Below are 27,773 nucleotides of genomic sequence, written 5' to 3'. Positions count from 1 at the left end.
AAATGAAGAAAAATTGCGGTGATTTATCAGACACAGTCCACAGTAGTAGCTGCTTTATAATGAGCTTTGAGACACACCATGATGCAGTCTTTTGTTGCAAGTATCTTTTGTACACACACTGCCTACCTTTTATGAATTAATTGGAATTTAACATGCTACAGCTTCGAAGTATATGAAGCCAAACCCTTAATGTGGGAAGCTTCTGGGATTGAAACACTTTTGCAATGAGAAATCTTAAATATGTTTTGACTAATTTCATTCAAGGATCATCTACAGCATTTTTATGTAAGTGAATCTCTTAATTTCATGAGCCTTACCACTCTAATTAAAATTTACATTTCAGTCCTCAGAACATTTCTAAGAGACCCATAACTTTTTTACTTGGTAATATATTTATTGTTATAGAATGTCAGTCACCGATTCGAATTTTAGCAACTAAATTTTTTAATTCATGATCACAGGTTTGAAAGGTCAATGTAATGTAGTTAGTTTTGCTGTTGCCCCTATCACTCATGGCACAATAAGTGTTCTGTCTCTTCAAGTAGAACACTGCAACAGAAAAGGATTGGTGGATTAAGGGAGTTTGTGCTGAGGCCCTTGCATCTATACTTAATGTTTTTGAGATTTTTACTTGAAGTGATTTTGTTCCTCATACTAAATGTCTCTACCATACTAAATGCCTCCACAGATCTCAAAGATCAAATGTTGATTTACAAACTGATATGCCCATAAAAGTTTGTCTTAATTTTGGTGTACATCATGAGAAGAGCTACTGCTTTAATTTCCTTTAACAGGGTTCTAGTTCATGCAGAAAAAACCATTTTGTGAAGCAAAGCAATGTAATTTCTGTATGTTGTATCTAAAGGTTGCTGCCCTTTAGTGAGGTGGTTCTTCCTGTCATTCTCATGGAAGCTGAATGTGCAACTGCCAGAGTATTTCCTGTGAAAGGGTTTGTTTTGATAGTTATCCACAGGAAGCTTAGCTGTGATCATCTGCGATGAGGAGCAGACCAATGCCAAAATAACGTGACTAGGTATGATTGCAGTGTAGTAACAGAACTGACAGTCCATCAAGAAAGGATGACTGTCTAAAAACTTACGTTTTCTAAAACTAATGTTTTCTGTCAAGCTTACACTGTTTTGCTATTCATGGGTGTGCTTGATACTGCAAAGTATGTTGTTGACATTGATCATTGTATGATTATTACAAAAAGGAAGTTAAATATCGGAGTTTATAGCATGAGTAAAATTGGTTCGACCCTGCTGCTGTCTATGTATTTTTAGTTTTAGTAAAATTCTAAAGACAATGTGAACCAAAGTACACAGTTTCTCTTTGAGCTGAAATGCAAAATTCTGGTTTTTTTAAGTGGTTTGAGAACATTAAAAAATATTTCCCCCACCCCGTCTGTTCTTAAGGATGATGGAAAAACAGACTTTGCAGCAGTCATTTGAAACCCTCAAATGTAACACCACTTTTTAATTAGTTGTCCTTCAATGCAGTATATGTTAGCGTTAAAAAAGACACACATATGTTAATGCATCCTGTACATCTTCCTGTCAACATCCTCACAATGTGTTTTCCAGTGTTTCAGTAGTGCCAGAATGAAATGGTGTAACTTAGCACATTTACCTCAAAAACCTGTCACTGTCATACAGTATAGTCTATTTAGGTCTAGGTAAGCTGGATATTAACGTATGTCTTCATTTAAATTGTATTATTTCTAGTTGTGTCCCCATATGCTCCTCTTTGATATTAACATCTTGCACATACTGGTAGATGATTATCATGCTTATCAAGTAACAATTAGCCAAGCTCTAAGCATTTACAGATTTTTTGTTTTCCTCTTACTAAATCCTTCCTGAAGAGATACTTGATCTTTTCAGAAACCACAGCTGTTGACAGTACCTAGGTTTTAACTTAATAGGCTTGGTGAGGTTGACTAGAATTATGTAGGAAGGAGCTATAGGTGTCAGATGATGTTCATAACCCCAGATTACTTCTTTCATGTGACAAGATTGCATGCTATCTCAAGTTCATTTTGATCTTCACTCAGAATTTCTCTGCTTTCTCTCTTGAATTGTGTATATTTAATTCAGAGTATATTTCTAGATGCATTCAGTTTGCAGGATCCCTTTACTTGCATTGTGTGTTGTTTATTGCAGATCATTACCAAATACAATAAATAAAAATAGATTATGCTGAATTTTATTTATTACACACAACTGTGAGTGAGATTTCATCTACTTTATTTCATTTATCCAAAAATTTCAACTCAAGTTAAATACAAAAAAAATTATGAATTTTTCATGATTTAATATTCACAGTCATCTTCCTCACATATGCACTGTTAAAGAACAAGGCACCAAAAAATAAAGGAATTCTTTTAATGTTTACTAAAAACACGTCCTGCATCATTTGGAAGGAAAGGAGTAAACAGTAAAACTTAGAGCTAAGAGACTTGTCAGAAAAGGTTGCACGAAGAGAGATTCTTTGCCCATTTCTTGGTTGAAGAATTTGACTGGAAAAGTTTCAAATAAAGCATAATCAGTTGGGAGAAACAGCAGGAAAGAAGCAAGCAATGAGAATGCTGGATAAGCAAAATCCAGGGCTGCCCCTCAGCAGCCAGATGCATCCAGTTAGTGTCATTAAAGGTTGGCTGGAGAGCAGTGACAAACAAGGAAGTTATAGATATGCCATACTATCATCTTCTACTGCCTCCCAAACTAGATTAGTTTTACATTTTCAAAAGAACATGCAAGGATAATTGAGATTTAAAGTCTCTGGCTTTCTTTTCTGGTCTTACTCACACAAATAATAGCATAAGTATGCTTCAATTTTTGTCTATATGTTTGTGGATTATAGAAATAGAAATTAATTGATAAAAGCTGGTGAAGATGGGCCGAGATAATCTTTGCTAAGCATATTAAAGTTTAATTTTTTGCAATTCCGAAATGCATAACCTACAATGCAAAATGCATTCCTTTTCCAGAAAAGGAATTATTATAATATATGCATTAAGATTGCTATTTTTTATAGAAATAAAAGCCAAAAACAACTGTGTTGCCATGCTTTGTTCTTTGTCAGTGTGTCTCTGCGAGAGGGATGAGTGTTAGACACAGTGGGAGAGATCATTGAATGAAATGTAGGAAAGTCATTAGACTGAACATTGAAATCTTTCCTTCCCGTAAGTGATTCACCTTCATCTGAGAGCAATTAGTCTCTGTTTGGGTTTTGTCATATTCTTGACATCATAAGGCCTTCATTTGCTAATTTTTTGAAAATAAGATCAAAATCTTTCTAGCCATGAAAACACCAGAACATTCAAATTTATCCTGAATCATCTTCTTAAAATTGTATTGCAGTTAAGAATTTTCTCTGAAGCAATTTAAACAAACAGTGAAATAGTATCTCAGTGCTATTCATGGTACATTTGATGTTCAATAACAATCAGATATTGCTTGTAGATTTCCACTTGAAATCTAGGAATAGAAAATGTTACATTTTATAGGAGTTTCAGCGTGATTTTTCATTCATTTCATTAACCATTTTATTTACAAATATCCTTTTTTATACCTAGATTTTCAGTGACGGTAACAGAGCTGTACAGAATACTCTGAGTTCTGATCCTAGCTTTTGTTATGATTTGTTTTGTGGTGTCGAGAAGGTTTGATTGACTTGCTGAAGTGCTGTCTATACAGGAATCAGGAGACGCACTAAATGCTTAGATAATTTGCTAAAATCCTCAGTTCAGGGCAAACCAGCTGCCTTTCTCTTTGTGCTAATTCCCTTTGTTGTATGAAGAAGTTATTCAAAACTCTTTGGATTTGCCTGTCTGAAAGACTTCAGAAAAATCATTTTATGTGAATGTGTATTTTGAACTCGCTGAGGAGGAATTTCACTTTCCCTGCAAAGATCTGCAGCTTTGTGATGGTGAAGTACAAAGGCCAATAAGAAGTATTAATAAACCCCTTCCCAATTATAGCCAAGGTGAAATCCTTTAGTCTCTTGTTTATAGGATCCATGCAGTCACAGAGCCTCATTTCCCTTTGTCTGCAATTGCCACTGCTAGCTGTGAAGGCTTGCTCCAGGCATAAGAGTTGGGTAAATTTTGCAAAAACCATTGTCATTGTCTTACATTGTGTTGTGTTCAGTCTATAGAAATTGCAGTTCTTAAAATCAAACTGAGCAAGCAAAGGAACACAGCAGCATTATCATTTTAGAGTGACGTGCTTAATGATTATCTAATACAATGAGCTGTTCAGACATTGCAACCTATAAGGAAAAATATCCGTATGTCCCAGGTGTCATATGGAAACTTTACTTTACAGGCAGATTTATATTTATTTTTTATTTGAGCATGAGAACGAGTTTTTATGTTGCACGTTTAGTATTCAAGTCTCTGTGATGGTAGCAGAGCCTAATGTTTCTTCACAAGGAAGCAAACAATATTCTAGCTCTTAAAGCCTGCAATTCTATGCAGTCTTTATTCACAGCTTGGGGTTCCCTTAGCCTTTTATCTTTTGTGTGGTCATTCTTTCATTTACTGTTTCAAAAGAGGGCATAAATTGACTTGTTTCAGGTATTAGTCTATATCACAGAGTCACAGAATCATTTATGTTGGAAAAGACCTCTTGGATTGTTGAGTCCAACCAGCCTTTGGCTGATCTCCACCTTGTCAACTAGACCGTAGCACTGAGTACCCCATCCAGTCATTTCTGGAACATTTTAATTGGCTGTATTGTCTGAGAAGTGCTGAAGGAAGCAGTCTTAAGTCCCAACTTAAGAAGGGTACATTTTTAAAACCTGACCCACTAATTTTTTATTTTTATTTTGTCATGTCTACAGTGTCCATTTGGAGCAGTGAGTTTAATAATTTTTAAATTTTGATTATGTCTGCCTTGGTGCTGATTGCAAGAAGCTGGGGCATCCAGTAATAGTACACGCTTAAAATGTATCTCCCCTTTGTGCAAAAAGTATTAACATACCTTGTGGTGGTAGAGGTTGAAATGACGTGGGCAACAATTTAGGTTTCATTAATAGTGTGGGAGCCATTGGGAAGACTGTGATATGTCATTATTGTAGAGGCTAGATAAGGTTGCTTCTTGTAGTAAGACTGTAAGATTGTTACAGATCAGTGCTTCTATTTAAAAGCTGCTGTGATCCTTGTTGATTGGTTCAATGCTCTTCGCAAAGCAGATCAATCTGGCTTTCATCAATGTATAAGAACCTGTACTGTGGTCAAAAGATGAACCATGACTCTGTCATTGAAAGGTCATTTCAAAGATTGCAGGCTAGATTCAAAGACCGTTACTTTAAAACATCTGAAGAAAATTCTGCAGTTCTACAGATAGAATGATCTTCTGATGGGGTCCCATCCATCAACACCAGTATTTTTGATGATTTATGCACAAGAGTGTAGCTCATTTTACATTTTACAGATGTGTCAACTTTGCCAGGCTGAGAGTTGAATTCATCTCACCTTTCTTCAGCTGTCTGTTTTATGAGATGTCCAGGTTAAACTTTAAATTAAATGTCCCTCTCTGTTCCACCAGGAGAGTTAGACAGCTTCAGGAGTGAGTGATTCAGCCTCTCCTGTGTGCCAATTTTAAAATATGAAGAATTGCAGCCCTGAGGTTATTTACCTCCTGTGTTTAGTAGGAGTCTAGAAACCTACCTTAAATGAGGCTGGCTAACTTCTAGATCATTGCAATTAGGTGAAATTTACCTTAAATTACTAAATTAGGAAAAGTATCAAAGGTTGATTCTTGAGGTTAAATCACTTAGGTCAAAGTTTTTTTTTTCCATACAGTTTTTTTGTTCCCTTAAATATTTTGAGCATGTGTCATTTATCCTTGTTAAAGTATCACCGAATCCATTCAGTATATGTCATATGATGGCACTGTGAGACAAAGATGTCCTCCTACACTAGGGATCAAAGAGAACTTTCTGATGAATATTTTTCTTTTTTGGGTGTCAGTGGTGGGGAGGTTGGGAAAAATCCTCCACTGCTATGTGGGCTTGTGTGAGTGATTAGCTCTTTTTAAGTGCCTGAACACACAGGTTCACATAGTAATTAAATTCCCACTGTGGAAATTACTATTTAAAGAAAACAATAAAAGGTGGTTTTGATTAAATGCCCCATCAACAATGAAATGCAATGTTTTATTGAAGAGTGAGAAGCAGCTCATGAAGCGCATTAACTTTAATGTTTCTTCTTTGGAACCGTATGGGAAGGATATATGTTTTATTTTTCTGTTTAGCAGCTCTGAAAATTCTCTTTTACGTCATTTAACACCCGCCTCTCCACTCAGAACCCCCTCCAGTAAATAATTTCAGGTCAAAAGTTTCCTCACAGATGACCCAAATCCTCTTCTAACCTAGACACTGAGCAGTGCCATACTGAATTCACATGATCCCATTTGGCTCAAAAATAACTTGCCCTAGTGTAAACTTTCCTTTGATGCTAGAACTAATGAGCTCCCAAAACTAGTCTGAGTCTTTGTTTTTGTTTTTGCTTCATCCAGTTCTACCTCATACTGCTGATGGAGACTCACAGGTGTATAATTTTTCAACACAGGTTATGAAATACAGAATTGTGAAATAAAGGAAGCTGCAAGGAACCTCTGAAGGTTAACTAATCCAACCACTATTCAAAGCAGGGCTAAGTTAGATCATGGTGGAAGAACTTCAGTAGAAAAAGAGAAATAATTTCATCCTTCAAGTCTGGGGCTTCTTTATGTAGAAATGATTCATAGCTCCTTTTCCCACATTCAGTAGAAGTGACTGTATACCAAGACCATAGCCCAGGGGTGTACATATGCAAAGTGCATCACATTGGTTATAATTTAATTGCATCTCTTTTTGCACAAACCACATGATTGCCTTACACAATAACTATTTAAAATGGATTTCTTGATCCCAAGGCATTCACTCTTTATTAGTTTATTACTTTATTTTTCATTGTCCTTGTATAAGTTGCTGTGTATTTTGCTTCAGATGGGTTGAATAATTCTTTGAGTAAAAAAAATCTAGGAAATTCTGATTAGAAAAGAATTAAGTGTTTATTTCTCCAAATGATTTTCAAGTGGGGGGGGGGGGTAATGTATCCTGTAGTTTAGTTCTATAGAACACCTTGTGAAATTCAAGTGATCTAAATTTTCCTCTGAGCAGGTCTGTTCCTTGGCAACAATTCTGTAGTGAGCTGTACTGTCATATGTCCCTTTCCAGAAAGGCACTGTGATATTTATAAATCTATCTAAGAATACAGATAACCCACACACTAAAGCATATGTCAGGACATAGCTGTCAGTCCTATCAACTTGCAGTCCCCTGAAGGAGCAGAAAGGCACATTGACTCACTGGTGTGTGGCCCTGATTTTAGACCTCTGAGCTCTGGAGAGCCTATTTTACATGGAGACATTTTACAAGTAAATGTCCCTGCGAAAGGCATATGTTGGGATTTAGAGATAGCGCTGCTGTAGAAGCTGCTAGAAAATATTAGAGCAGAAAACATCCCACAGAATTTGGCAGATTCTGTTTGAAATAATCTGGCTGTGTGTCATGAACTAATAGCTAAGACACCATGCAAGAGGTGACTTTTTCCTTTCTGAAGGACACTGCAAGGACAGAAGGGAGAAGGTCCATACTGAAACAGAGAGTATCAATCAGTATATTAGGCCAGAAAGTGAGGAGTGCTTTTGTCTAAGAAATGTTACTGTACAGATACCAATGTACATTATTGAAACTGATACCAAAAGTCCTGATCCAGCAGAATGCTTTCTATTGTATTTAATTGCCTTTCTGGCTTGGGCCATCCGTGTGCCTGGAACTATTTTCATGCAGCTACTGCCTTGTGCCAGCCCTGAGCTCTGCTCAGCTTAGCACAAAGTCTTGAGCAGCTGTCAGTCAGTCACGTTATTGAGGCTTGAAAAGCTCCAAGTTGGCTGAGTGGGGGATCACTTCAGCCTGTGATTGTTTTCCAAGCTGTGTCACCTACTTCCCAGCCTGCCCTCTCTCCTTCATCTGTGTCTGTGTAAGGCAGACAGTTCTGAGAAAATGGACTGTGTGTCCTTCTGGATGCAGTTAACCAGTGAGACAGCCTGAGACTTTTCTTTCTAGCATGGGAGTGTGTTTTTCAGAGTGTGAGAACTGTTCATTAAGGTCCTTCTTTTCATGTGTGTGGTGGGAAGAAAGAATGCATGCTGAAATGTTACTGTAATTCATATTTGAGGAGGAACTGAACATCAAACACCTTTTCTTTACAAAAAGAACTTCTTTTGCCTCAGGAAATCCCTGAACTAAAAATTGCTGGTTGCAGAGAGAGAACTTTGGAAATGAGCATGTTTTTTAGCCCTGTGCTTATCAGAAGACAGGTTACATGGTTACCTTTAGTGTGAGTCGGAAAGTCTGCTTGCATGTTTTAGCATTAACTACTCTTAACTGGAAGACAAAAAGAAAGGTACCCACAGACTCTTTTTCTTCCTACTTTGCCCTTCAGTTTATTCAGTAATCTCTTTATTAATTAGACCACAGAAAAATGGTTCAAGCTGTAATGTTTCCTGAAAGGAAAATAAAGCCAGTTTTAAACTATTCCTCAAGCTTCTTCTGTACATGGTGCTGTGCAAAAATATTTGCAGTCCTTTTCTTTTCAACTCAGAAATCATTCTTCACAGTCATACACTTATGCAATTCTCCATCCTGTTGCCTATTAGTCTCTTTTCTTCTGAATAAAGCATGAATTATGCTTTTTAAAATAGATTTATAAGCCCATAACCAAGACTGCAAATATTTTTGCACAGCACCATGTACATAGGAAACTTGAGGAATAATTTAAAACCTGCTTAATTTTCCTTTCAGGAATCATTATTACAGTTTGAACCCTTTTTCTGTGGTCTAATTAATAAAGGAATTATTTTTAAATCTTGTAATGCAATGTCTCAGTTTTGACTGAAGGGAAATAAGGTTAATGTATTCTATTGCTTATTAATATGCAAACATATATTGGTCAAAAAATTTCAGATTTGAGGAGGTTTTCAAAAACATTTTTGGGTAGACAGGTGCTACTTCTCAGACTGTCTTATCACTTGCATTCTAAATTTTGTCTTGGAAATTACGTGGAGAGATAAGGAAAGAGGAAGGAGAATACATTTTTCAAAAAGGTTTCAAAAGAGAAAAAACTCAAGAGCTTTGACCATAATGAAAATGACTGGATTTTTTTTTTTTTGAGAGAGAGTACTGATTAACAGAAAAAGCTATTATGAAGCAAATTAGCAATGATGAAATTTACTTCAGTCATGCCACTGCATTCGTTTACTGTTATTAAAATATTTTTGCCACTTGTCCATAAAGTCAATTTTAGATGGGTTGTGAATTTTCAGTGTTGCATTTACTCTCATTTCAGTTGGAATAGGTTTTATTTTGATGTAAGAGTGCAATTTTCAGTAGGGTGCCTAAGAAGGCATTCAGGCAATTGCAAGTAATTGAAATTGCACAGCAGATAAAAAAGAAACAAAACTAAACAAAGTAAAAACCCCAGCTCTTCTAGATATAAAAGAAAAAAAACATGCTTTGGCAATGAGGAGGTGTAAAGAAGTAACATACAATTTTTCAAGATTTGGGACATCAGAAGAATTTTTTAACAGAATGTTCAGTTCAGAAAAAGAACAAATATTTTTGTGTTGTTCATCCTTGTTCCTGTTTGTTCTTGACTTTCCTCTTGCAGTCTAGTCTGGACTATCAGCTCTCACTGATACCACTTCTGGCACATTTCCACTGGTCATTTTAGATGATGACCAGTGCTTCTCGTCTTTCCTTATGAATCATCTTCTTTATCACTGCTAAACAAAATCACTATCCTTCTGGTATTAGACATTTCTGCTCTTTGTGCCTTATCCAGTAAGAAATATTCAAATACTGCTACTTTCTTAAAACAAGCTTTGGAAGCTTCTTTTCTTTGCACATAGCCATGTCTTTCCTCTCACATTGCATTGATCAATGCAGGCTGCTTTTCTTTTACACCTCTGACTCATCAGCTTTTCTCTACTTCACTGTTACCACAGCTCTTGCAGAGATCAGATCTGTTAATCTTTTTTTCTTGTTTTTCATTGCACTCAGTTCAAGTTGTCCCTCTTCATCTAAAAGATCTCTCACAGGTTTCTCAGTATTTTTCCCAACTGTTCATGTCTTTTTGCCATTGTGCCTTCCAGCATCATGCTTTAGAAATGTCTTTGGCTTTTGTGAGTCTCTTCACTGTTCCTTACCTCTTGGAGGAATGGTATTTACTGGTTGTTTTTTTTTCACAGCTGTCTTCTCTTTGTGATAATTTCCAAAGATTCACCTTTCCATTTGTGTGCATAATGTCTCTGAACATTCAGGTTCAGCTGCATGCTTTCCTTTTATCTTTAGCCAAATAATTAAGGACATACAAAGGAGCAGTTGGTACAGATAAAAAGCATGCATTTTATTAAAAATGCTCCATTTAAGACAGTTAATAAATGTATAATCTGTACTACACATATATTAAAAGCAATAAACAGAGTTATGCGAGACAAAAAATGCATCCTAGTGTTGTCACCTAATTTTCACTTTCTATGCTATTTTTAATATTTAATGGTGACTGTTCTGAGAGAGTGCTGATAAGGGCTACATGAACAATACAGCTTGGGAACTATAACTATATTTGTGTAACTGTTGTTGTTATTGTTCTAAGTTTTGTGGTCTAGGCAGATTTTCTTTACTGCGAAGATAATGTGAAAGGTTGATGTGCCCCAGTAAGTGCCTTCTTGTTAATAATTTGATCACAATTTTTTTTCCTTTGTAAAAAAAGAGCCTGAAGCTGTTAACACAACAGTTTTCAACTCTGTGAGGAAAAGACCAGAACAACGAATCTGCAAATGAAGTAAAATCTTGAAAAGAAACTTTTAAGTAAACATATTTCTCTAAAAAGTACTATAGGACCAATATAATGGTTATTCTTGGTATAATAAGGCACACTAAGGAATACTTTACGGCAAGAGCATCAGTGTTTGCAGGCTCTTTTCTTGTAGAGAGCTATATAATAAAGCAGATGTGGAGCTTTATTGTAAGCCATTCTTTGTGTAATTTATCTCTAAGGTTTATTGAGAAAGCCTACATTAACTTTCTTCCACCCAATGAAAACTTCAGGTTTTGACACTCTATATAGTTTAACCTGTGTTTGTGAAACTGTATCTACCTTTTTCATTGTAGGAGCAAGTGTTTTTTAAAAAGCTCTTAAGATAGTACAGAAGAACCCTCACATCTATCACTGAAGCACTGAATGATAAAAAACTATGTGACCATATAAAACGAAGCAATGAAAAGGAAAGAATGAAAGTAACAAAACAACCAACAATAACTTCAGCTTTCACTGCATATATTGCAAAAGCAAATTTTATTTTCTTAGTATGTTTTTGCTGTCATATTTTCCATCCTCTCTAATGTATACTATTATTCTTGTGTTTTTAGAGGAAACAAAATTAGTACTTTTCCTTACAGTTTCAATCTGGCCTTTACATGTGATTGAGTGTACTGTGGAAGAGGTCACAGCACACAGTTAATTTGTGATTTTTAAATAAACGTGCAGAGTAGCAATGGAACAAATGGGTTTCACTAACTCTGTTCCTAAAATTGTGTGCAAAATTACTAACTCACATCCCATCTCACAAGGACAAGACATTGTAATTACTTGTTTATTATTTATTGAAAGCTGACAGCATGCTTGCTGTTGTGTGAGCAAGACTTCCTGCTCATAGTCTTTCTCTGAGGGCAGGTACTGACCTCACCTACAGGGAGAAGGGCTGTTTACCCGCCGCTTCATGACTGCAGGAGCACTTTTTTCCACTGGTAATGGACAGTGGAGTTTAAATGTATGTTGTAGCAAAAGCAGGAAATCTTATTGCTCCAAAAGATGACCAAAATAACCCAAGTGTTGTGAGTTTGCACAGATGTCAGCAGACAAACCAAGTTTGTGAATGCTTCCCAGCCCTATGGAATAGAGGATTTGAAGGATTTCTGTGGCTGTCTTCCAAACCATAGTAAAGGTTTGAAAGTTCAATTAAAGTGAGTGATTCTTATTCACAGAAAAAAAAAAAAAGAAAAAGAAAAAAGGAGAAAGAAACAAACAAACCAAACAACCTAGTCTGTAATTAACAGCATTGTTGAATGCAGAACATGTCCTTAGGTTATGCAGGAGCTTACTGTATAGCTGATACAATTCTGAACCCTTTGTCTGTGACACATAAGAGAGGAACAAAACTAGAAGAGTACTTAGCTGCATGGTGAAAGTCTTGGGCATGTGGGAAGAACCATAGTCAGTGAAATAATGTGGGGTCCCACATGTTCTTAGAACTTCATGGACAACAATGTTATCAAATACTGGCATTTTCTTTACATAAAAAAAAGGAGTAACAGTGATATTTTTTTAATTTGTGTTTGAGTCCATTTGTATTTTTTATTTAAAAATAGGGACTGATGGACAAAAGCACAGTGCAATTACTGAATTAAGTAAGTAAAAGTACCATATTGGCTACAGTGTTAGGTAAGTCACTCATTCATACGCCATGAGACCCTCTTAGGAGCTGCTGTTTATTTCCTTCACCTTAAGTTTTGCAGCAGTCCAGTTGCTATGAGCAAGAGTATCCTCAGAAGAAATATCTTCTTTTCAATTTTTTACTGTTATAAAGTTAACAAGAGAAAAAGACTTCCATATCTGTAAAAATTATTTTCTTGGCAAACGCGATTGTTAACTAAAACGTATGCAGAATAAATCTCTGATTATTCATTCTGAAGGCAACTTGGATGGTGACTCTGAGCTGTATGGGTCTATGCAATTGCCAGATCTCAGGCAGTTACAGGGAATGATTGCTGAAATGTCACATGTCTTTTTTAATTTGCTGAGGATTTATTCCTCTTTATTTTGAGGAGGATACAATTACCTTTAAAATCATGGGTGCCTCAGTCTTCAGCATTATCACCACTGCAATATCTCTCTGTCTGACAAAGTCTGAGAAAGGTCTGAGAAAGACCTTAGGCCTTGAAGAGTTTGGAAGAAAAATATGGAGGAGATAAAATTTAACTACTCTTCCTGCTAGTTTGAGAAAAACTGGTATTACTTTAATGCCTGTGTTAGAAGAGGTGGCAAAAATAACCTCTGTAATGTATTTATTTGTGTAATTAGATGTCTGATAACTTCAGTAAACTCTGGATGATCCCAACCTATTTATTTAATGATTTCTATTTTGACTATCAGTCTCCAGCAAATGGGCACAGAAGAAAACAGTTTTAGTGAAAAGCTAATAATATTTTTGTTCTTCTTTATTTTAACTGCATCTGATTTAAGCTAGAGGAATAGAAGAGTCTGGGTTTTTTTTCCACTTCACTCTTTCTTCTTTAGTTTACACTTTATTGAAAGGGTTGCTTGTAGATGAGTGCTAATGACGTTGCCCTTGGTGGCACAGGAGAGGCAGCCTGACATGGATCTCATGTTTTTTTCCAGATGAGGATAGGCATTCACTCAGGTTCGGTGCTGGCTGGCGTCGTTGGTGTGAGAATGCCGCGCTATTGCCTCTTTGGGAACAACGTCACCCTTGCAAGCAAGTTCGAGTCAGGGAGTCACCCGCGCCGCATCAATGTCAGTCCCACCACATACCAGTAAGTCCTCTTCACCGTCTCCTATTGTTTTTGTTCCAGCCTGTTTTTAGTTCCGTCCTGTAACATGCTCTGTCCTCAAAACGTGGAATTCAACAGAAAGTTGGTAGGGCATCAGGACAGAGGAAAGAGGTGTTGCGTGGGGATGTCTGTCTTTTGTTTGCAGGTTTGTATCAGAATGTGCAAAGAAGTCAGGCATTGGAGGCAAGGAGGCACAACAGAAAAGCCAGCCAATTCCTGCTAGAAATAATATGTAACAGAAGAAGTGCGAGATACCTCCCAAAGTGACATAGTTTTATGCACTATTACAGCTTTTGGCTGGGGATTTGGGTTCCACCCGCTAAACACAGCTCATGAAAGAGAGCACACTCCCATTGTCTCAGAAAGAAGTCTAATTTTGCCAGTAAGGCCAAGAGATTACAAAGAGATTTAATGCTTTCTTGAAGACAAAATTTCTTATTTAGCACTGTAAAGACACACTTGATAGAAGCATTCTCATAACGTAGGAAAAAGATTGAAAATGGCAAAGCATTATCCCTAGCGTTTTGAAGAAATTATGCAAATGGAGAGAGGGCTTGATTAAATCTGGTTATGAGGAACAGCTCCTAAATAAAAAAGGTGTTCCTTATGGTTCAAATTTGACAGTTTGACTATTAGAATTTCTACTGCTTAGAGTACAGCTGATGCACTCACTTTTTTTTGGCAGGATATCTCAATCTTCCGGTGTTCTGTATCTGAAGTAATTTTCTGAAGTAACATTTTGAGACTGTGTGGTAAATCTGTACACAGTTGCTCAAACAGTATTGCTTTTCTTTCTTTTTTTTTTTTTTCCTATTCAGAACTGTGAATCTCAAATCTTTTCTCCCATAGCTGTCTATGTAAATAAAAATTTTAAATGGGACTTCTTTATCCAAGTATTGAAGTGTCTGCTATGTTAAAATATGAATCAGTCAGAAATTAAAGTTAAAAGTAATTAAACCAGTGCATAAACCAGTGCATATGGGCTCTTCTTCTGAAGAGCCCATACGCTTGAGATCATATTTTGAGAATGAAGAAAGTGTAACAAATTGAACAAGAGGTAGAATAACTGAATAGGGTTTGTATCATAAAGTGAACAGAAATCAATTCATACAGCTGTCTGGTAACATGCAAGAGAAAGACAATCTATTATTTTCCAAATCTAATATATTTTTGTTTACAGAAATAATTTTTATTTAAATAAAAATAAATTCCATAAATATATAGGAAATTTCTGTTTGGAGCTTGGTATCATTTCAAAAGAAATTGGTTTTGGGATCTTCCATACACAGCATTCTACAGCATTTGACTCTTGGTCATCCACTATGGGATAGAAGGAACCCTCTAAAACCTTGTTTCAATAGCCACCATAATTTTGTTTACCATTTTATGCTCCATTTACAAAAATTACACAGTAGCAGTGCCTTCAGTGTGTGGCTTGTGGTCTGGCAAAAGGTGACCAAGTCCCCGTGACAGGGAGGTGGACTTTTCTTGAACAGGATGAGTTCTTATGAAGTGCTGTTCTCCAGCCTGAGATAGTCTTCAAGATACTCTGAAAGTGCAGTCCATACTTTTTCAGAAAAGAGATCTTAGTGCTTCACAAATGTGGTTCAGGGGACTGATTTCACTTGGGGCTATGGTGTTGCTTGCTCATGTTTGTGTCCCTGAGAGCAGAAACTGGTGGGCTAGACAGCTTTATGGAAATATAACTAGAAAGCAGCTGTGGGACCTGTGGTGCACAGAACTCTCTTCATGCTGGGGCCAGTGCACAGTGCCAGTTGTGTGGCAGCAATTTAGTTATGAGTGATACAGCACCTCCTCTGTGAGACACAAATTTGTCATCATTGTTGAACAACTTGATTTAGCTGAAGATGTTGCTGTTCATTGCGAGAGGGCTGGACCAGAAGGGCTTTAAAGGTCCCCAACCCCATTGATTTTGTGGTTCTGTGACCATATTTTCTTTTCATCACAATGCTGTTTAAAAAACTGTTCTGAAAGTTAGTTTGAGGGCCTGTGTATGGAGCTTGTTAGAAATCTCTGGGTTTGTGCTGCTCGTTTTCTGACTCCTAGTACATTGTGGCACAGAGAAGATGGCTTCTCTTTTCCTGTGTCTCATGTCTGCCTGGCTGCCACTGGACATACTGTACCATGGTAGGTCAAATGTGAGTCACCTTGGAGAGTGTTCTTACTAAATCCTAGGTACCAAAATTTGAGTCAGATCTTCTCACCCTGCATATCTCTCAGGTTGCATCAAAAATGGTTTTTTTCACTTCCCTTTAATTCTAGAAATCCAGTATGTGTAGGACCTTTTTTTTTCAAGATAGCTGAATTTTCACCTTGTAAGACTTAAATGTCTGTACTTACCTTGAAGACAGTTATCAGTGTAGTCTGTTGCTTCAAAAAGGGAAAAAGGTAGAAAAGTAACTGACTATGTAGTAATGCTGCAACATAAAATTGCAAAACAATACACAACAAAACACAGAATTATTGGTATTTTTTTATCTGTGTTATTGTGCTCAGTAAACAATCTGCTGTTAAGGTGCTGAACAAAATCAATGCTTGATTCAGACAACTTGCAGTGCAAGTAACAGGCTAGACACATGGTTATGGTGAAGGAAGTAGAAATGGCAAGAAAATATGTGTTTGAATGAAATGCAGTTATTCAAAATGAGTGGCTGGAAGTAGTGATGATCAGGCTAGGAACAATTTTATATTACAGGCTTGGGAAATTATGTGAAAAGATAAAATTAATGTGCGTGGGGCAACTTGAAAAGTTGATTTTAAACTATACCTTCTGGCATAGTTGGAAGCTTGAAAACAAACAGGGAAGAAGTCAAGAAGTTAAACTGTTGACACAGTGGCCAGAAGAGACTGCAATTACAAAATACTCAAAGGGCAAAATCATTCAGAGTTTCTGAACGTGGTCTGTGAGATTTAACATAATATCCTTGTGGTTTCCAAATCAAAAAGTAGTGATCTGATGCATCCATATGTAACTTTTGTTAAATATAATTTGTATGAGTATATATTTATAGCGTATAAAGAAAGTGATTCATCAGAAATTGAAAATTTATTTGTATTTAACTTCATATTCTATTAAAGGCTCCTATTTGATCACACTGTGCTGCTGTGCACTTTGTTAATATTGCTGTTAATACTTCTATTATCTAAGAATAAGTGTTTTTCAAAGTAGATGATTTTGCAGTCAGTATGAAAACAACAGAATTTTCAGTTATATGAAACTACTGGCATTTATCATCATGTGTTTGTGTCTACCATGGCCCCTGATGGAGGTTGTGATACAAGTTTTATAAAGCATGCAGGTCCTTGAAACATGTCCAATACTTACCAGCTGTCATTTTACAGTAAAGATTATGCATCCTGAAGTGTCATCAGATTTCAAATAATAATCACACCTCAGAATACCTATAATTGGTTACAGACACTTCTCTTCAAGCCTGTAATCTGCCTAAGTAAGAATCAGAGTCTAAAATGGTGAGTACAAGGTGTGATGTTTGTTGCTTAGCAGCAGCAGTGAGCCTGGGGCAGCCTTGCTCCAGTTACACCTACCTGGGCAGAGCTCTACAAGGTGTGAAACAACACCTTTTACAAAGGTGGACTTTGCATTTTTTGAATCTGAAACATCACTTCTGTTTGAAATATCCTGTTTTCTTGACTCAGACAGGTCTTTGGACACAGGATCACAGATCCCCATTTGCTTTCAATCACTGGGCATTGTGAAATTAAATCACTAGAATAGCATTGGTAAAACTTCCAGTGAAAAATGTGGAAACTGGAGAGGAAGTTGAGCATCCCAGACTGGTCCCTGTATAAACATACAGACAGAAAAGAATAGGAAAAGAAGTTTATTTAATTCATCTACATTATCCTGAATTTAATACAATTACCCTATTTTCTGTAGTCAGAAAGGAAGCATAGTAAGATTTATGAGACTCTTCAGCACAGGAGAGAAATCAAATATGTTTTAGGGTTTTTTTTCAGCCTTTAATCATGATTTTTATGAGATATTAATATAATATACCCACATTTGTCTTGTTTTCCCAGTAATGTTCAAATGTAATGCTTTGGGATTTCTAAGTTATCAAAAGCAGGTAAACATACTTGTTCCTGTTTGTCAAGTAACTCCTATTTAGGAATTAATTTTTTTTTCCTCTTCTTTCTACCTCTAGTCTTTTGCACCATGTATTTCTCTGGTGGAGAATGTGCTTCTGGCACTCAGTGCTGGGTAGAGATACTTTCCATTATCACATGCTGGGCAATGCATCTGGGACCTGAGCTTAGGCAAAGATGAACAGCCTGTGTCCCACATCTTTATCTTAATTTAGGGGAGAGGGCAGCCCAGGTGTGCCACATTATTGAGCTGGGTGAGATCATTGTGTGTTCACCTGCATAAATTGCATCTCAGCCTTTTAAATTGATTAAAACCAATGTAGGTTTTTAATAGTACTTTCACAGAAAGTTGTATGAAAGAAGTTCTATGTAATTAGGAAGTATTTCTATACTTCCCTCTTTACAGGGATTTTAAATTAAAATTAGGCTTTTCTTTTAAGTCCTTATTGATTTTTATTTTTATCAAATTCTTTTTCTTACAGGATATATGTATTTATGTGTATTATTTCTCCTACAGGTTATAGCTATCTCTACATCTATATTTTTCTCCCTCATATGGTCAAACCAGTGGGCTTGATCTCCAAGAGCCTTTTCAGATTATTTCAGATTTTATTTCTCAGCATCCTTTAAAAAACTTTGGTTTTATGTTGTTCAGTTCACCATGTATATTTTCAAAAGATGTTGGTGGACAGACAAATTTAGTTTTGGACAGATTGGACAACTTATTCATGGGCACAGAAAATTTTTGCTAGTCTAATTTTAGAAGCATAGTCAAAATGCGCTGTTTTTTCTTGGGTTTCTGCTCCCGGTTTTACCTGCTACTGTGAGGCTGCACCCCCATAGTCACTGTGTTTTGTGATGGTGGTCCTTGGGCCTCTGGTGTCTGTCTGTGCTGTGCTTTGTGACACTGTGTTTTTGTTCAAGGTTCACTCTACGCAGGATAGCTTTGCTAGGTCACTGTTCAGTAGTTAACAGTGTATGTTACCCCACAGTTTCACACAGCTGATCTAAAGCTAAAATAAGTTTAGGAAAAAGTCATCTGTTGGCTACACAGCTGTTAAAACTACTAAAAGCCCAAGCCTGCAAAAATCCAGGCAGGTCCTGAGGCCAGCACTGTTACATCAGTGTAAAGCCTGAGGCCTTTTAGTAGCAAACCTGTGCACTGAGCCTCTGATGTCCCAAACAGAGAGCAGAAACCCAGTATTCTTTCTGCTTAGGTGAGTGAGAAAAAAAAGTGTTAAAGGTCAGAGATGGACACTCACCATGCTGAATTGCATGTGGTATGAAATATATTCCATTAAAAATAAGTACTGGCCCTTTCATAACGTTTCCACAGTTGACCTGTATGAAGAAGGAACACCAGTACACTAACTTCCATAGTTTAAAAAGTAATAAATGCAATGTGCAGTTAATTAGGTAGAGATGTAGTCAGTGTTTTGGTTTTTTTTTCCATTCTCTCTATGTTTATAGCATGCACAGAAACTGAGGGAGAAATTCAAACCTGCTAAAGTTTAGAACCAAGTGCACTGATTTTTAGCATTACAATAGCAAATCCATATGTTTATACAGAGTATTTTAAGAGCAACCTTCCAAAATTTCTAGTGAGTGCTGTAATAATGTATTATCTGTATTTATATGGAAAAAAAAAAGAGCTGTTTTATGTTATCAAGAAAATGCCCAGTTGGTGAAGGAAGCAACACTTGTTGCCACAGAGGAAGGGAGCAGCAGTCCAACAGGAGACAGTCTTCTCATAGCCTGTTTGGAAAGCCATTAAATTAGGTTTTCCAAATTATACCAATTGATGGGTTGATGCAAACAAGGTTAGCTAAAAGGTTTTACAGTACTTTTAGAGTTTGGGCAGAAAGGACTTTTTTCTTTTGTTGATCTCTCTCCCTGTGATAGATTGGATTTATGGAAGATTGACCTGGCCAGTGGTGCATACTATGTTTAGGAGCGCAGTGCATAGTTTCCTTTGTTGTAGAGCATTTTATTTCTCTTAGAACTTTTGTTCAATTTTGGTCTATACGGACCAATTGTCCTAAAGAAAAGTTCACAGTGAAGTTTAGTTCTGAGTGGGTGCTTTTGTGCTCTGATTCAGCAGTACAGTGAAAAGTACAAGAGCCTGACATCTCCAAGAGACGGAGGGGAAAACTGTGGGCATGGAGAGAGTTAAGAATCGTCATGGGCAACATGCACTTGGTATAGAGAGCTTTGTAACAAATAATTCTGCAATAGCAACTCTCTGTTAGTTCAGATGGGAGAGATGAGCAATCACCATTTCTTACTTCAAATTAGAGGGCTGGGCCATAAGAACCAAATGAAGTTTAATAAGGGCAAGTGCCAGATTCTGCGCGTGGTACCAGGCAACCCTGCTTGTGTGTATAGACCAGGGAATGAGAGGCTGTAGACAAGGACTATGGAAAGGAACCGGGGAGTCCTGGTCTGTGGCAAGTTGAACATGAGCCAGCAGTGCCCTGGCAGCCAGCAGGGCTGTCCAGCCCTGTGCTGGGGGGCATCAGGCACAGCACAGCCAGCCGGACAAGAGAGGGGATTGTCCTGCTCTGCTCTGCTCTGCTCTGCTCTGCTCTGCTCTGGGGTGGCCTCACCTCCAGTGCTGGGGGCAGTTCTGGGTGCCACAACATTAAAAAGACATTAAACTATGGGAGAGTGTCCAAAGGAGGGTGAAGGGTCTGTAGGGGAAGCCGTATGAGGAGTGGCTGAGATCACTTAGTTTGTTCCACCTGGAGAAGAGGAGACTGAGGGGAGACCTCCTTGCAGGCTGCAGCTTCCTCATGAGGGGAAGCAGAGGGGCAGGCACTGATCTCTTCAGTCTTGTGACTGAAGTCAAGAAAAAGGCATGAAGCTGAGTTGGGAGAGGTTTAGGCTGGATATCAGGAAAAGGTGCTTCACCCAGAGGGTGGTTGGAGACTGGAGCAGGCACCTCAGGGAAGTGGTTTCAGCACTGAGCCTGAGAGAGTTCAAGAGGTGTTCGAACAACACACTCAAGTTCATGATGTGGAGCTTGGGGATGGTCCTGTGCAGGGCCAGAGCTGGACTTGATATTCATGATGGGTCTCTTCCAACTCAGCATATTCAGTGATTCTATGGTTTTCTGAATATAGAAACTGTGATGAAGATGTGACTGTTTCTTGCCGAGATAGTTTGAAATATAATTACTGTATCATTTCATCTATGTGAAGAAAGAGCTACAGCTTTTACGAGCTTCTTCAAGATTCCCCCTAAGTATGATCCCAATTTTCATTCACACACAGACCTCCTGATTTTTTTCTTAAATGAATGAGCAGAAAAGAAAAAAAAAAATAGGATAATTCTCAGATACTATCTCCTTTTGTCTGAAAGCAAGAACATTCCCAGCAAGGAAGGGACAGAACAAGAATTTTAAAAGCTCTGGAAGATTTCAGATTAGGAGGAGAAGGTATCAAAGTTAATCAACTGCAAATCACTGTTTCAGAAATTCTTCCTCCCCTGAAACATCATCGAAGAAGACAAGCTGAGGGCAGACCTAATTCCAGGCAATTTATAGGAATGCTTGAGTATCTTGACCCTCACAATTTGAGCTCTGAATTGTAAATTGTGTATTCAACTACTTGAGTGGAACCCAGAATTTTGAACCTGTGAAAAACCTGCTATAAAAATATCCTTTGCAATAGTGCCCTGAAGGGAAATTCACAGAAGTGATTCAGAAAATACAGCTAAGATAAATGCTTTGGGATATTTTCAGACTAGTTGTTATATGAATATTCCTGAACTGCGGAGGTTGTGTAACTTCAGCTTAAGCTCTCTGAATATGGGACAATCTGGGGACATTTTTTATACAGTTAAAGCTGCAACATAATTTCCTGAAGGTGAAGGATAAGATTGTGCTCTCAGGGTAGATTGTTCTTTCAGGCTTTTACAACTGGCAGCCTGTCCCCTTCACAAAGGAGGGCTCTGAGAGCAGTCCGTGAGCTGAGGCAGCCAACCTGAACTGGGTGCCAGCACCTAGGAAATGTCCAGAGCAGAAGGTTTTACACTGGATCTTCTCCTGAACCAGAGAGGAAGTGCAAAAAATGGATTGCATTGGATAGAGTGGCTTGGTTGGCACCTTGTGTCCAGCCAAGGTGAGGCCACCACGCAGTGGGCTGACCCAGTCAGTGCGGCTCAGCGCACATCCCTAAGGCTGTGCACTGTTCATTCACCTGCTTGGCACAGGGATCTTTTGGGGTTCTTTGTACCCATAAAAAGGAATTCAATCAACTTAGAAATGGTCATGGCCATCAGGTGCTATTGATTTCTTTTTAACATCACAAGTGGCCTAAAAGTAAGAGGGAAGATTTTTCAGAAAAATATTTTCACTGATATGCACTGAGAATTTGCAGGTAACTTGTTTCTTTAGTATGTACAAAAAGATGTGAGAAATCAGAGGCAATTTCTGAATTATGATCTCATTCTCAGTCTGGGAAGCCAAGTGTCAGGACCAATATATTATTTAAGGAATTCAAAAAACGTATTCTTTAGGAGAAAGCTAACAAGAGGTCATTTCCATCATGATGAAAATCTTTTTAATAGTATTATTCTATTAATATTTTTTCTATGAAATTTTATTATTTTTTTTCCTTTTTTTTTTTTTGTTTACCCTTAGAAGTGTAAAGTAAGTAGGATAGAATGTAATCATAAGTAACTTCCATTAACATTTGGTGACAAAGGTTTTCTGCCATGCTTGCTTGAGAGCTGAAATTTTATCCCAAGGTCAGCTGAACCTTTCTGGAATTTCTGGGGTTAGAGGCTGGACCTTTCTGGAATTTCTGAGGGTTAGAGACTGAAGCAATGCATCTAGGACAGCAATGTGGAGTCTATCACAAGCCACATCAGTGGAGGAATCTTCAAAAGACTAATTGTCTGTCAGTCCTGGAGCATTTAATTGTAACCAAGTTACCATTCACAAAACAAGTGCAAATAAGATGGGTAATTAATATCTTGGACTTTTATTTCTATGAGGAAATAGTATGAAATACCAGCTAATCTTAGTGCTAGTCCTGACCTTAATCAAATCATGTAGATATACTTTACAGTTTTGGATTTGTATAGCTGTCATTAAAACTACATGATGTTAGACTCTGATGAGGAAACCATTGATTTTTAGGAAGGCTGGATGCTCCATAGTGAATAGTCAGTGTGGGGAAGAGTGCCTACAATGAAAGCTTACAGATTTAGCTCAGAAAGTTCTAAGATTTTAGCTGTTACATGCAGAAATCTCATTTGGGAAGCTGTGAAGAGTTATTTCAGTATATTAAACCTGTAGTCCGGACATATAAAATATTTACTGCAAACATTGCAGAGATTAAAAGAGAAGCTTCTCTGTAGAGGCCTCCACTAACATTCATGCAGTTTAGAAAAGATCACAGTATTTTGATCATAAAATTGACAATCTCGACCTTCAAACCACACGCAAAATAAAGTTCTCCACAGAAGTTCAAAGGCAAAAACTTTGTTGGCTTTATAACCAAGTGATTATTTAAAAGCTGGAAAGAAAATGCCTTTACATGTCAATGAGCTTACACAGACTGTCTCATGCAAAACTAATGAGAAATACTCTGTAAAGAAGTGCCACTGCATATACTGATAATCCTGCAAAATTCTCCTGGCAAGAGGATTCATTCATTCATTTGCTTTCCAGAAATCAACTTTACAGGCATTAAATAATCTACCTATTACAAAATTCCGTGGAAACTTATACAATTCTTCCCAATTAGGTTTTTGAGCTTCAAACTGATTGAGAGAAAGAATAAATATTGTTGGAGGGAAAAGAGGAAGAAGGCTTTTATATATCCAACTGTGCTCAGAATTTACCATTGTCTCAAAACTGCTCTTTTAAATGCTGTAAGGGATTGAATACCACTAACTTATTTTACTTTGGAAACAAAAAGAAAATGTCTAGAGTTACTTCCTTTATTTTACAAGTCCAGCTAGTTCTGAGGAAGATACTTGATAAAGATGCCCTAAATTTTCAGGTCTAACCAGACAGAGATTTCTCCACCATGATTAAGATGGAAAATGGCAGAAGGCAGCATAGTGGGGTCTGTAGTGTTGTACCAGCTGAGCAGGCATGCCACGAGATGGCTTTGTGGGTCCAGGGAACCTGGATCCCTTTCTGACCCAACCAAATAGCCTAGATTAATGGGGTACTGTTGATGGATAGTGTCAGATTGAATTCTGCTGTTGAAGTTGGATTTGCTGTATTTGAACCCAATTTATGAAAAACAGTACTACTGAGTGTAAGATGGGCACAAACTGACCTCCCTGCTTTTATCTGGGAGAGCTCCCAAGCACTGCCACCTTCATACCGGTCTTCCAGTGGGAAACCTGGTGGTAGCCATTGCTCTGAAATGTTAATTTCTGCCAGACTGACCAGACTAAAGCGTTTTAATTAAGCCAAATGATACGTTCTGGACAACTTTCATTATGAATTTGGTTCTCTTTCTGGTACATTACTTTCTGAATACTGACACTGATTTTCAGAGAATGTTTTTTTGAGCCATCCCTTCAGCTGATCTTAGTCAATATAGCTCCTTGAAGTTAACGATGATAAGTTCATATAGATCAGCTGAGGATCCTGACTTAGAATTTCTCTATAATATGTAATAGTGTAAACTCATTTTTTACCTGGTTGCACATAGGATCCACATCTTCCAAAGAGGCTTTTCTGGAACGTGTTTTACAGTGTTACAGTGTTTTATATCCCTGTGTTTTGTTTTTCTCCAGGCTTTTGAAAAAGGAAGAAAACTTTATTTTTATCCCTCGTTCCCGTGAAGAGCTTCCAGAAAACTTTCCAAAGGAAATTCCTGGGATCTGTTACTTCCTGGAGGTCAGAAGTGGTCAGAAGCCGCCAAAACCTTCCGTCACATCTGCCAGAGTGAGAAAGGTGTCTTACAACATCGGCACCATGTTCCTCCGGGAGACCAGCCTATGAGGCCTGCTGCAGATCAAAGACTTGTCAAAAAAGCACAAGCCCAGAACTGGGTCATGATAGGGGAGTTGGAGGTTCTTTGTGTTTCACTGCCTTCTTCTAAACAGGCAGTAAAAAGCTCCTTGTAATGTCAGGCAATAATTGTTTTAAAAGGTGGGTAACTGCTGTGAGCAAACAAAGTGGAGATAGGGAAAAAAATATTAAACAATGTACTTCCACTTCCAGAGGAATTTCTTTCATAAACTTCAGTCTGGCCCCTCTATGGCAAACAAAACAACGAAACAAAACCCCAACTCTCAAATTAGAGGTTGGTCTTGTTTTGTGCAGAAAGGATAATGGTTCTCTGTAGATTTGCACCAGCTAAGCAGAATTGAGAGTCAGTTCTGATTATGCATTCCTATATGTAATGTGTTCTTCAGTAAGGTAATGATGTTTTTTAACTTTATGAACAAGCATTTCATACATATACTGTAGAGCTATTGTAACCTTCCTGGCAGGAGGAATTATGACTCAATACAAATATTGTAGGAATTTTACCTATTTTTATACATATTTCACTTACTGGATGATTACATTCCACATACTGTAAGCTGAGTGAGCTTAGATAGCTTTTCAGAAGAAGTTACTGTATATTTCATACATTCTACCTATCAAACCTTATTGTTATACAAGTGGGAAGAAGGCATTTCGTGACTTTTTTGGCAACAAAAAAAAAATCAGTATTTACAGAATAAAACCCCCACTTTGATAAATCACTTTATCTGGTTTTTACGCTAAAGCTTTAGATGAGCACTGTCTTCTTATCTAAAATAATGTTCAGTACTTGTCCTACAGTGTTGTATGTCGAGTCCTTCCAGGACAATGTAAACAAAGTGCAGAAGATCAATGTGTGGACAAACAGACAAGTTCTCTTCAATGGGACTTGTTTTCCCACTAAATTATCATCCAAACTGATTTTCAGTAAAAGCCCTGAACTTCTCTAAAAATTTATTCTTGTGAAAACTTATTCTGAGGAATTCCAGCAGACACTGGAAGATCTCTGGATGCTGGTTTTCCACATTTTTAATAGGACTTGTACTCCTAGTCCAGATTGATTGTTGAAAATCCATTCTGTTAATAACAATTGCTCATTTGGAAACTTCCTCTGTTGTTGGATTGGCTGAAGGTCCCCTGCTTTATGTAGTTAAGATCAAAAAAACACCAAAAAGGGAAAGGCAGTACTTTTCCAAGTTTAATGCAAATGGCAGTTCAAGATTTTTTTTAGTCCAAGACAAAAAAAAAAACCCAAAATCAAAACAACAAAAAAACCCCAAAACCAAAAACAAAACCACCCCTCCCCCCCAAAAATAAAAAAAGGCCAATTCTTTGCTGTTGAAAATTAATACAGTATTATTGTCTTCAATTAATCCAGTTCAAGCAAGATGTGTATCTGGAACATTTTCAGGCATTGTTTATTTCTCAGGTTTTCTTTTTCACAAGTAATGGTGGTCAGTTTTCCTGTGTGGGTGTGTTGCCTTTGGATCATACTGGGGTGGGTGATGTTGTGAGCTTGCAGATTGTTAGTTAAAATCTGTGCCGTGATTCCAAAGTGGCTTAGCTGCACGTGGGCCTTTAATCACTTTAATCAAGGACAAGACTCAGCAGCAACTAGGAGGCATAAGATACTCTGCATTTCTCTAATTCAGAACAGAAATGAGTTTGCTTATGGATTTAGTAGTCATAACATGAGGCACCTCTTGAAAATAAGTTAATAACGTTCACTGCATTTCAAGATTGTCCAGCTGGATCTTTCTGTGGAGGGAATGACAGTTCTCTATTTCTCCTCTTTGACCAGTAGCTCCTGCGAGTCAGCATGGCACTGCTAGCCTGTGCTGAATGTGTTTCAGGATTCCTTTCCTTAAAGCCTTTCTGGATGAGAAAGGACTGTCTTGAACCTTTACCGACTTCAGCATGCAGATGATGTCTGAACTTATTATGCAGGGGTGAGTTCTTCCTTGCCTGAGGAGGGTAGATGCATGGGAATTAGCCCAGAAACCTATTTTAATGCAAATTCCCTCACTTTCTAGTGGGATACTGATGTTAAAGATTTCTTCCATTGGTATTAGAGCGTTCTTGGGATTAGAGGAGTTATTTATTTATCTACCTACATAAACAGCATATGGAGTTCTGTGGCCTATCTGAAAAACTACTTAAAAAAACTGTTCAAGCTTGGGATTGTGAAATTTCCTTTCGGATTACAGATCTGAGAATTTCCTGCATAGGATGACAAGTTTTAGCCTATAGCCGTTAGTTTGCACGTAGACAGGATGTAGCATGCATTTTTTTATCCTGGGAACACCAGTGAGATGCGTAAGAATCATAAATGGATCAAAGTTCATGTTTCACCACTGAAAGAGGAATGCCACTTCCCAGCTAATAAATCCATAGTTCTGATGTCATTACTTAGTTCCCTAGAGTGAATTTTTTTCAAATAGCCATTAGTAGATTTAGATTTCAGTTGGACTTCTCTGGCACATCTTCATTGTTCAGTAGTTGCTGATGTCAGAATCTTAACCTATCTGGCCAAGCTCTTTTTCTCTTCTCACCGCCCACAGTCCTATGTGAAGAGTACAAATTTAGAGGTTTAGACCACAAGCTTGTAGTTCAATATCTTGTCTCTTACAGTTGCCGATAAGAAATATCTAGGTTAGTTCTGCACCTGAACTTGATCAATGGAAACATGCTAGTTTTACTGGCAAATTGGAGGGGCAATCAAAACCAGTTTGTATCACCATCCTCATCCTCTCAGAGACTTTTTGTTGTATAAGGAGATTTAAAATCAGAGAGATCTGTGCGATAGAACATCAAATACCAACTGAAAATTGGTATCACCATTGATAGTGTTTGCAAATATATCATCTAGCTCCCCCAATCCGAGTACACTGACTATATGAAATATGCAGTCTTTGTTTTTCATAAGCTTATGTAAAGGTAACATATCTAGAACTGCAGC

General features: G+C 37.5%; 1 protein-coding gene across 1 annotated transcript in view; it reads left to right on the top strand.

Moving 5' to 3' along the window:
• Positions 1–27,496, top strand: part of GUCY1A2 (guanylate cyclase 1 soluble subunit alpha 2) — a 137,786-nt gene extending 110,290 nt beyond the window's left edge. The window contains exons 7-8 of the mRNA XM_038129976.1: positions 13,514–13,668; positions 24,577–27,496. Of these exons, the coding sequence (XP_037985904.1) occupies positions 13,514–13,668; positions 24,577–24,784 (363 nt within the window). The 3' untranslated portion in view covers positions 24,785–27,496. The remainder of the gene's footprint in view (positions 1–13,513; positions 13,669–24,576) is intronic.
• The last annotated feature ends 277 nt before the right edge of the window (positions 27,497–27,773 follow it).

Source organism: Motacilla alba, chromosome 1, assembly GCF_015832195.1.
Source record: "Motacilla alba alba isolate MOTALB_02 chromosome 1, Motacilla_alba_V1.0_pri, whole genome shotgun sequence".
NCBI lineage: Eukaryota > Metazoa > Chordata > Aves > Passeriformes > Motacillidae > Motacilla > Motacilla alba.
This window is presented reverse-complemented; position numbering and strand designations above follow the sequence as displayed.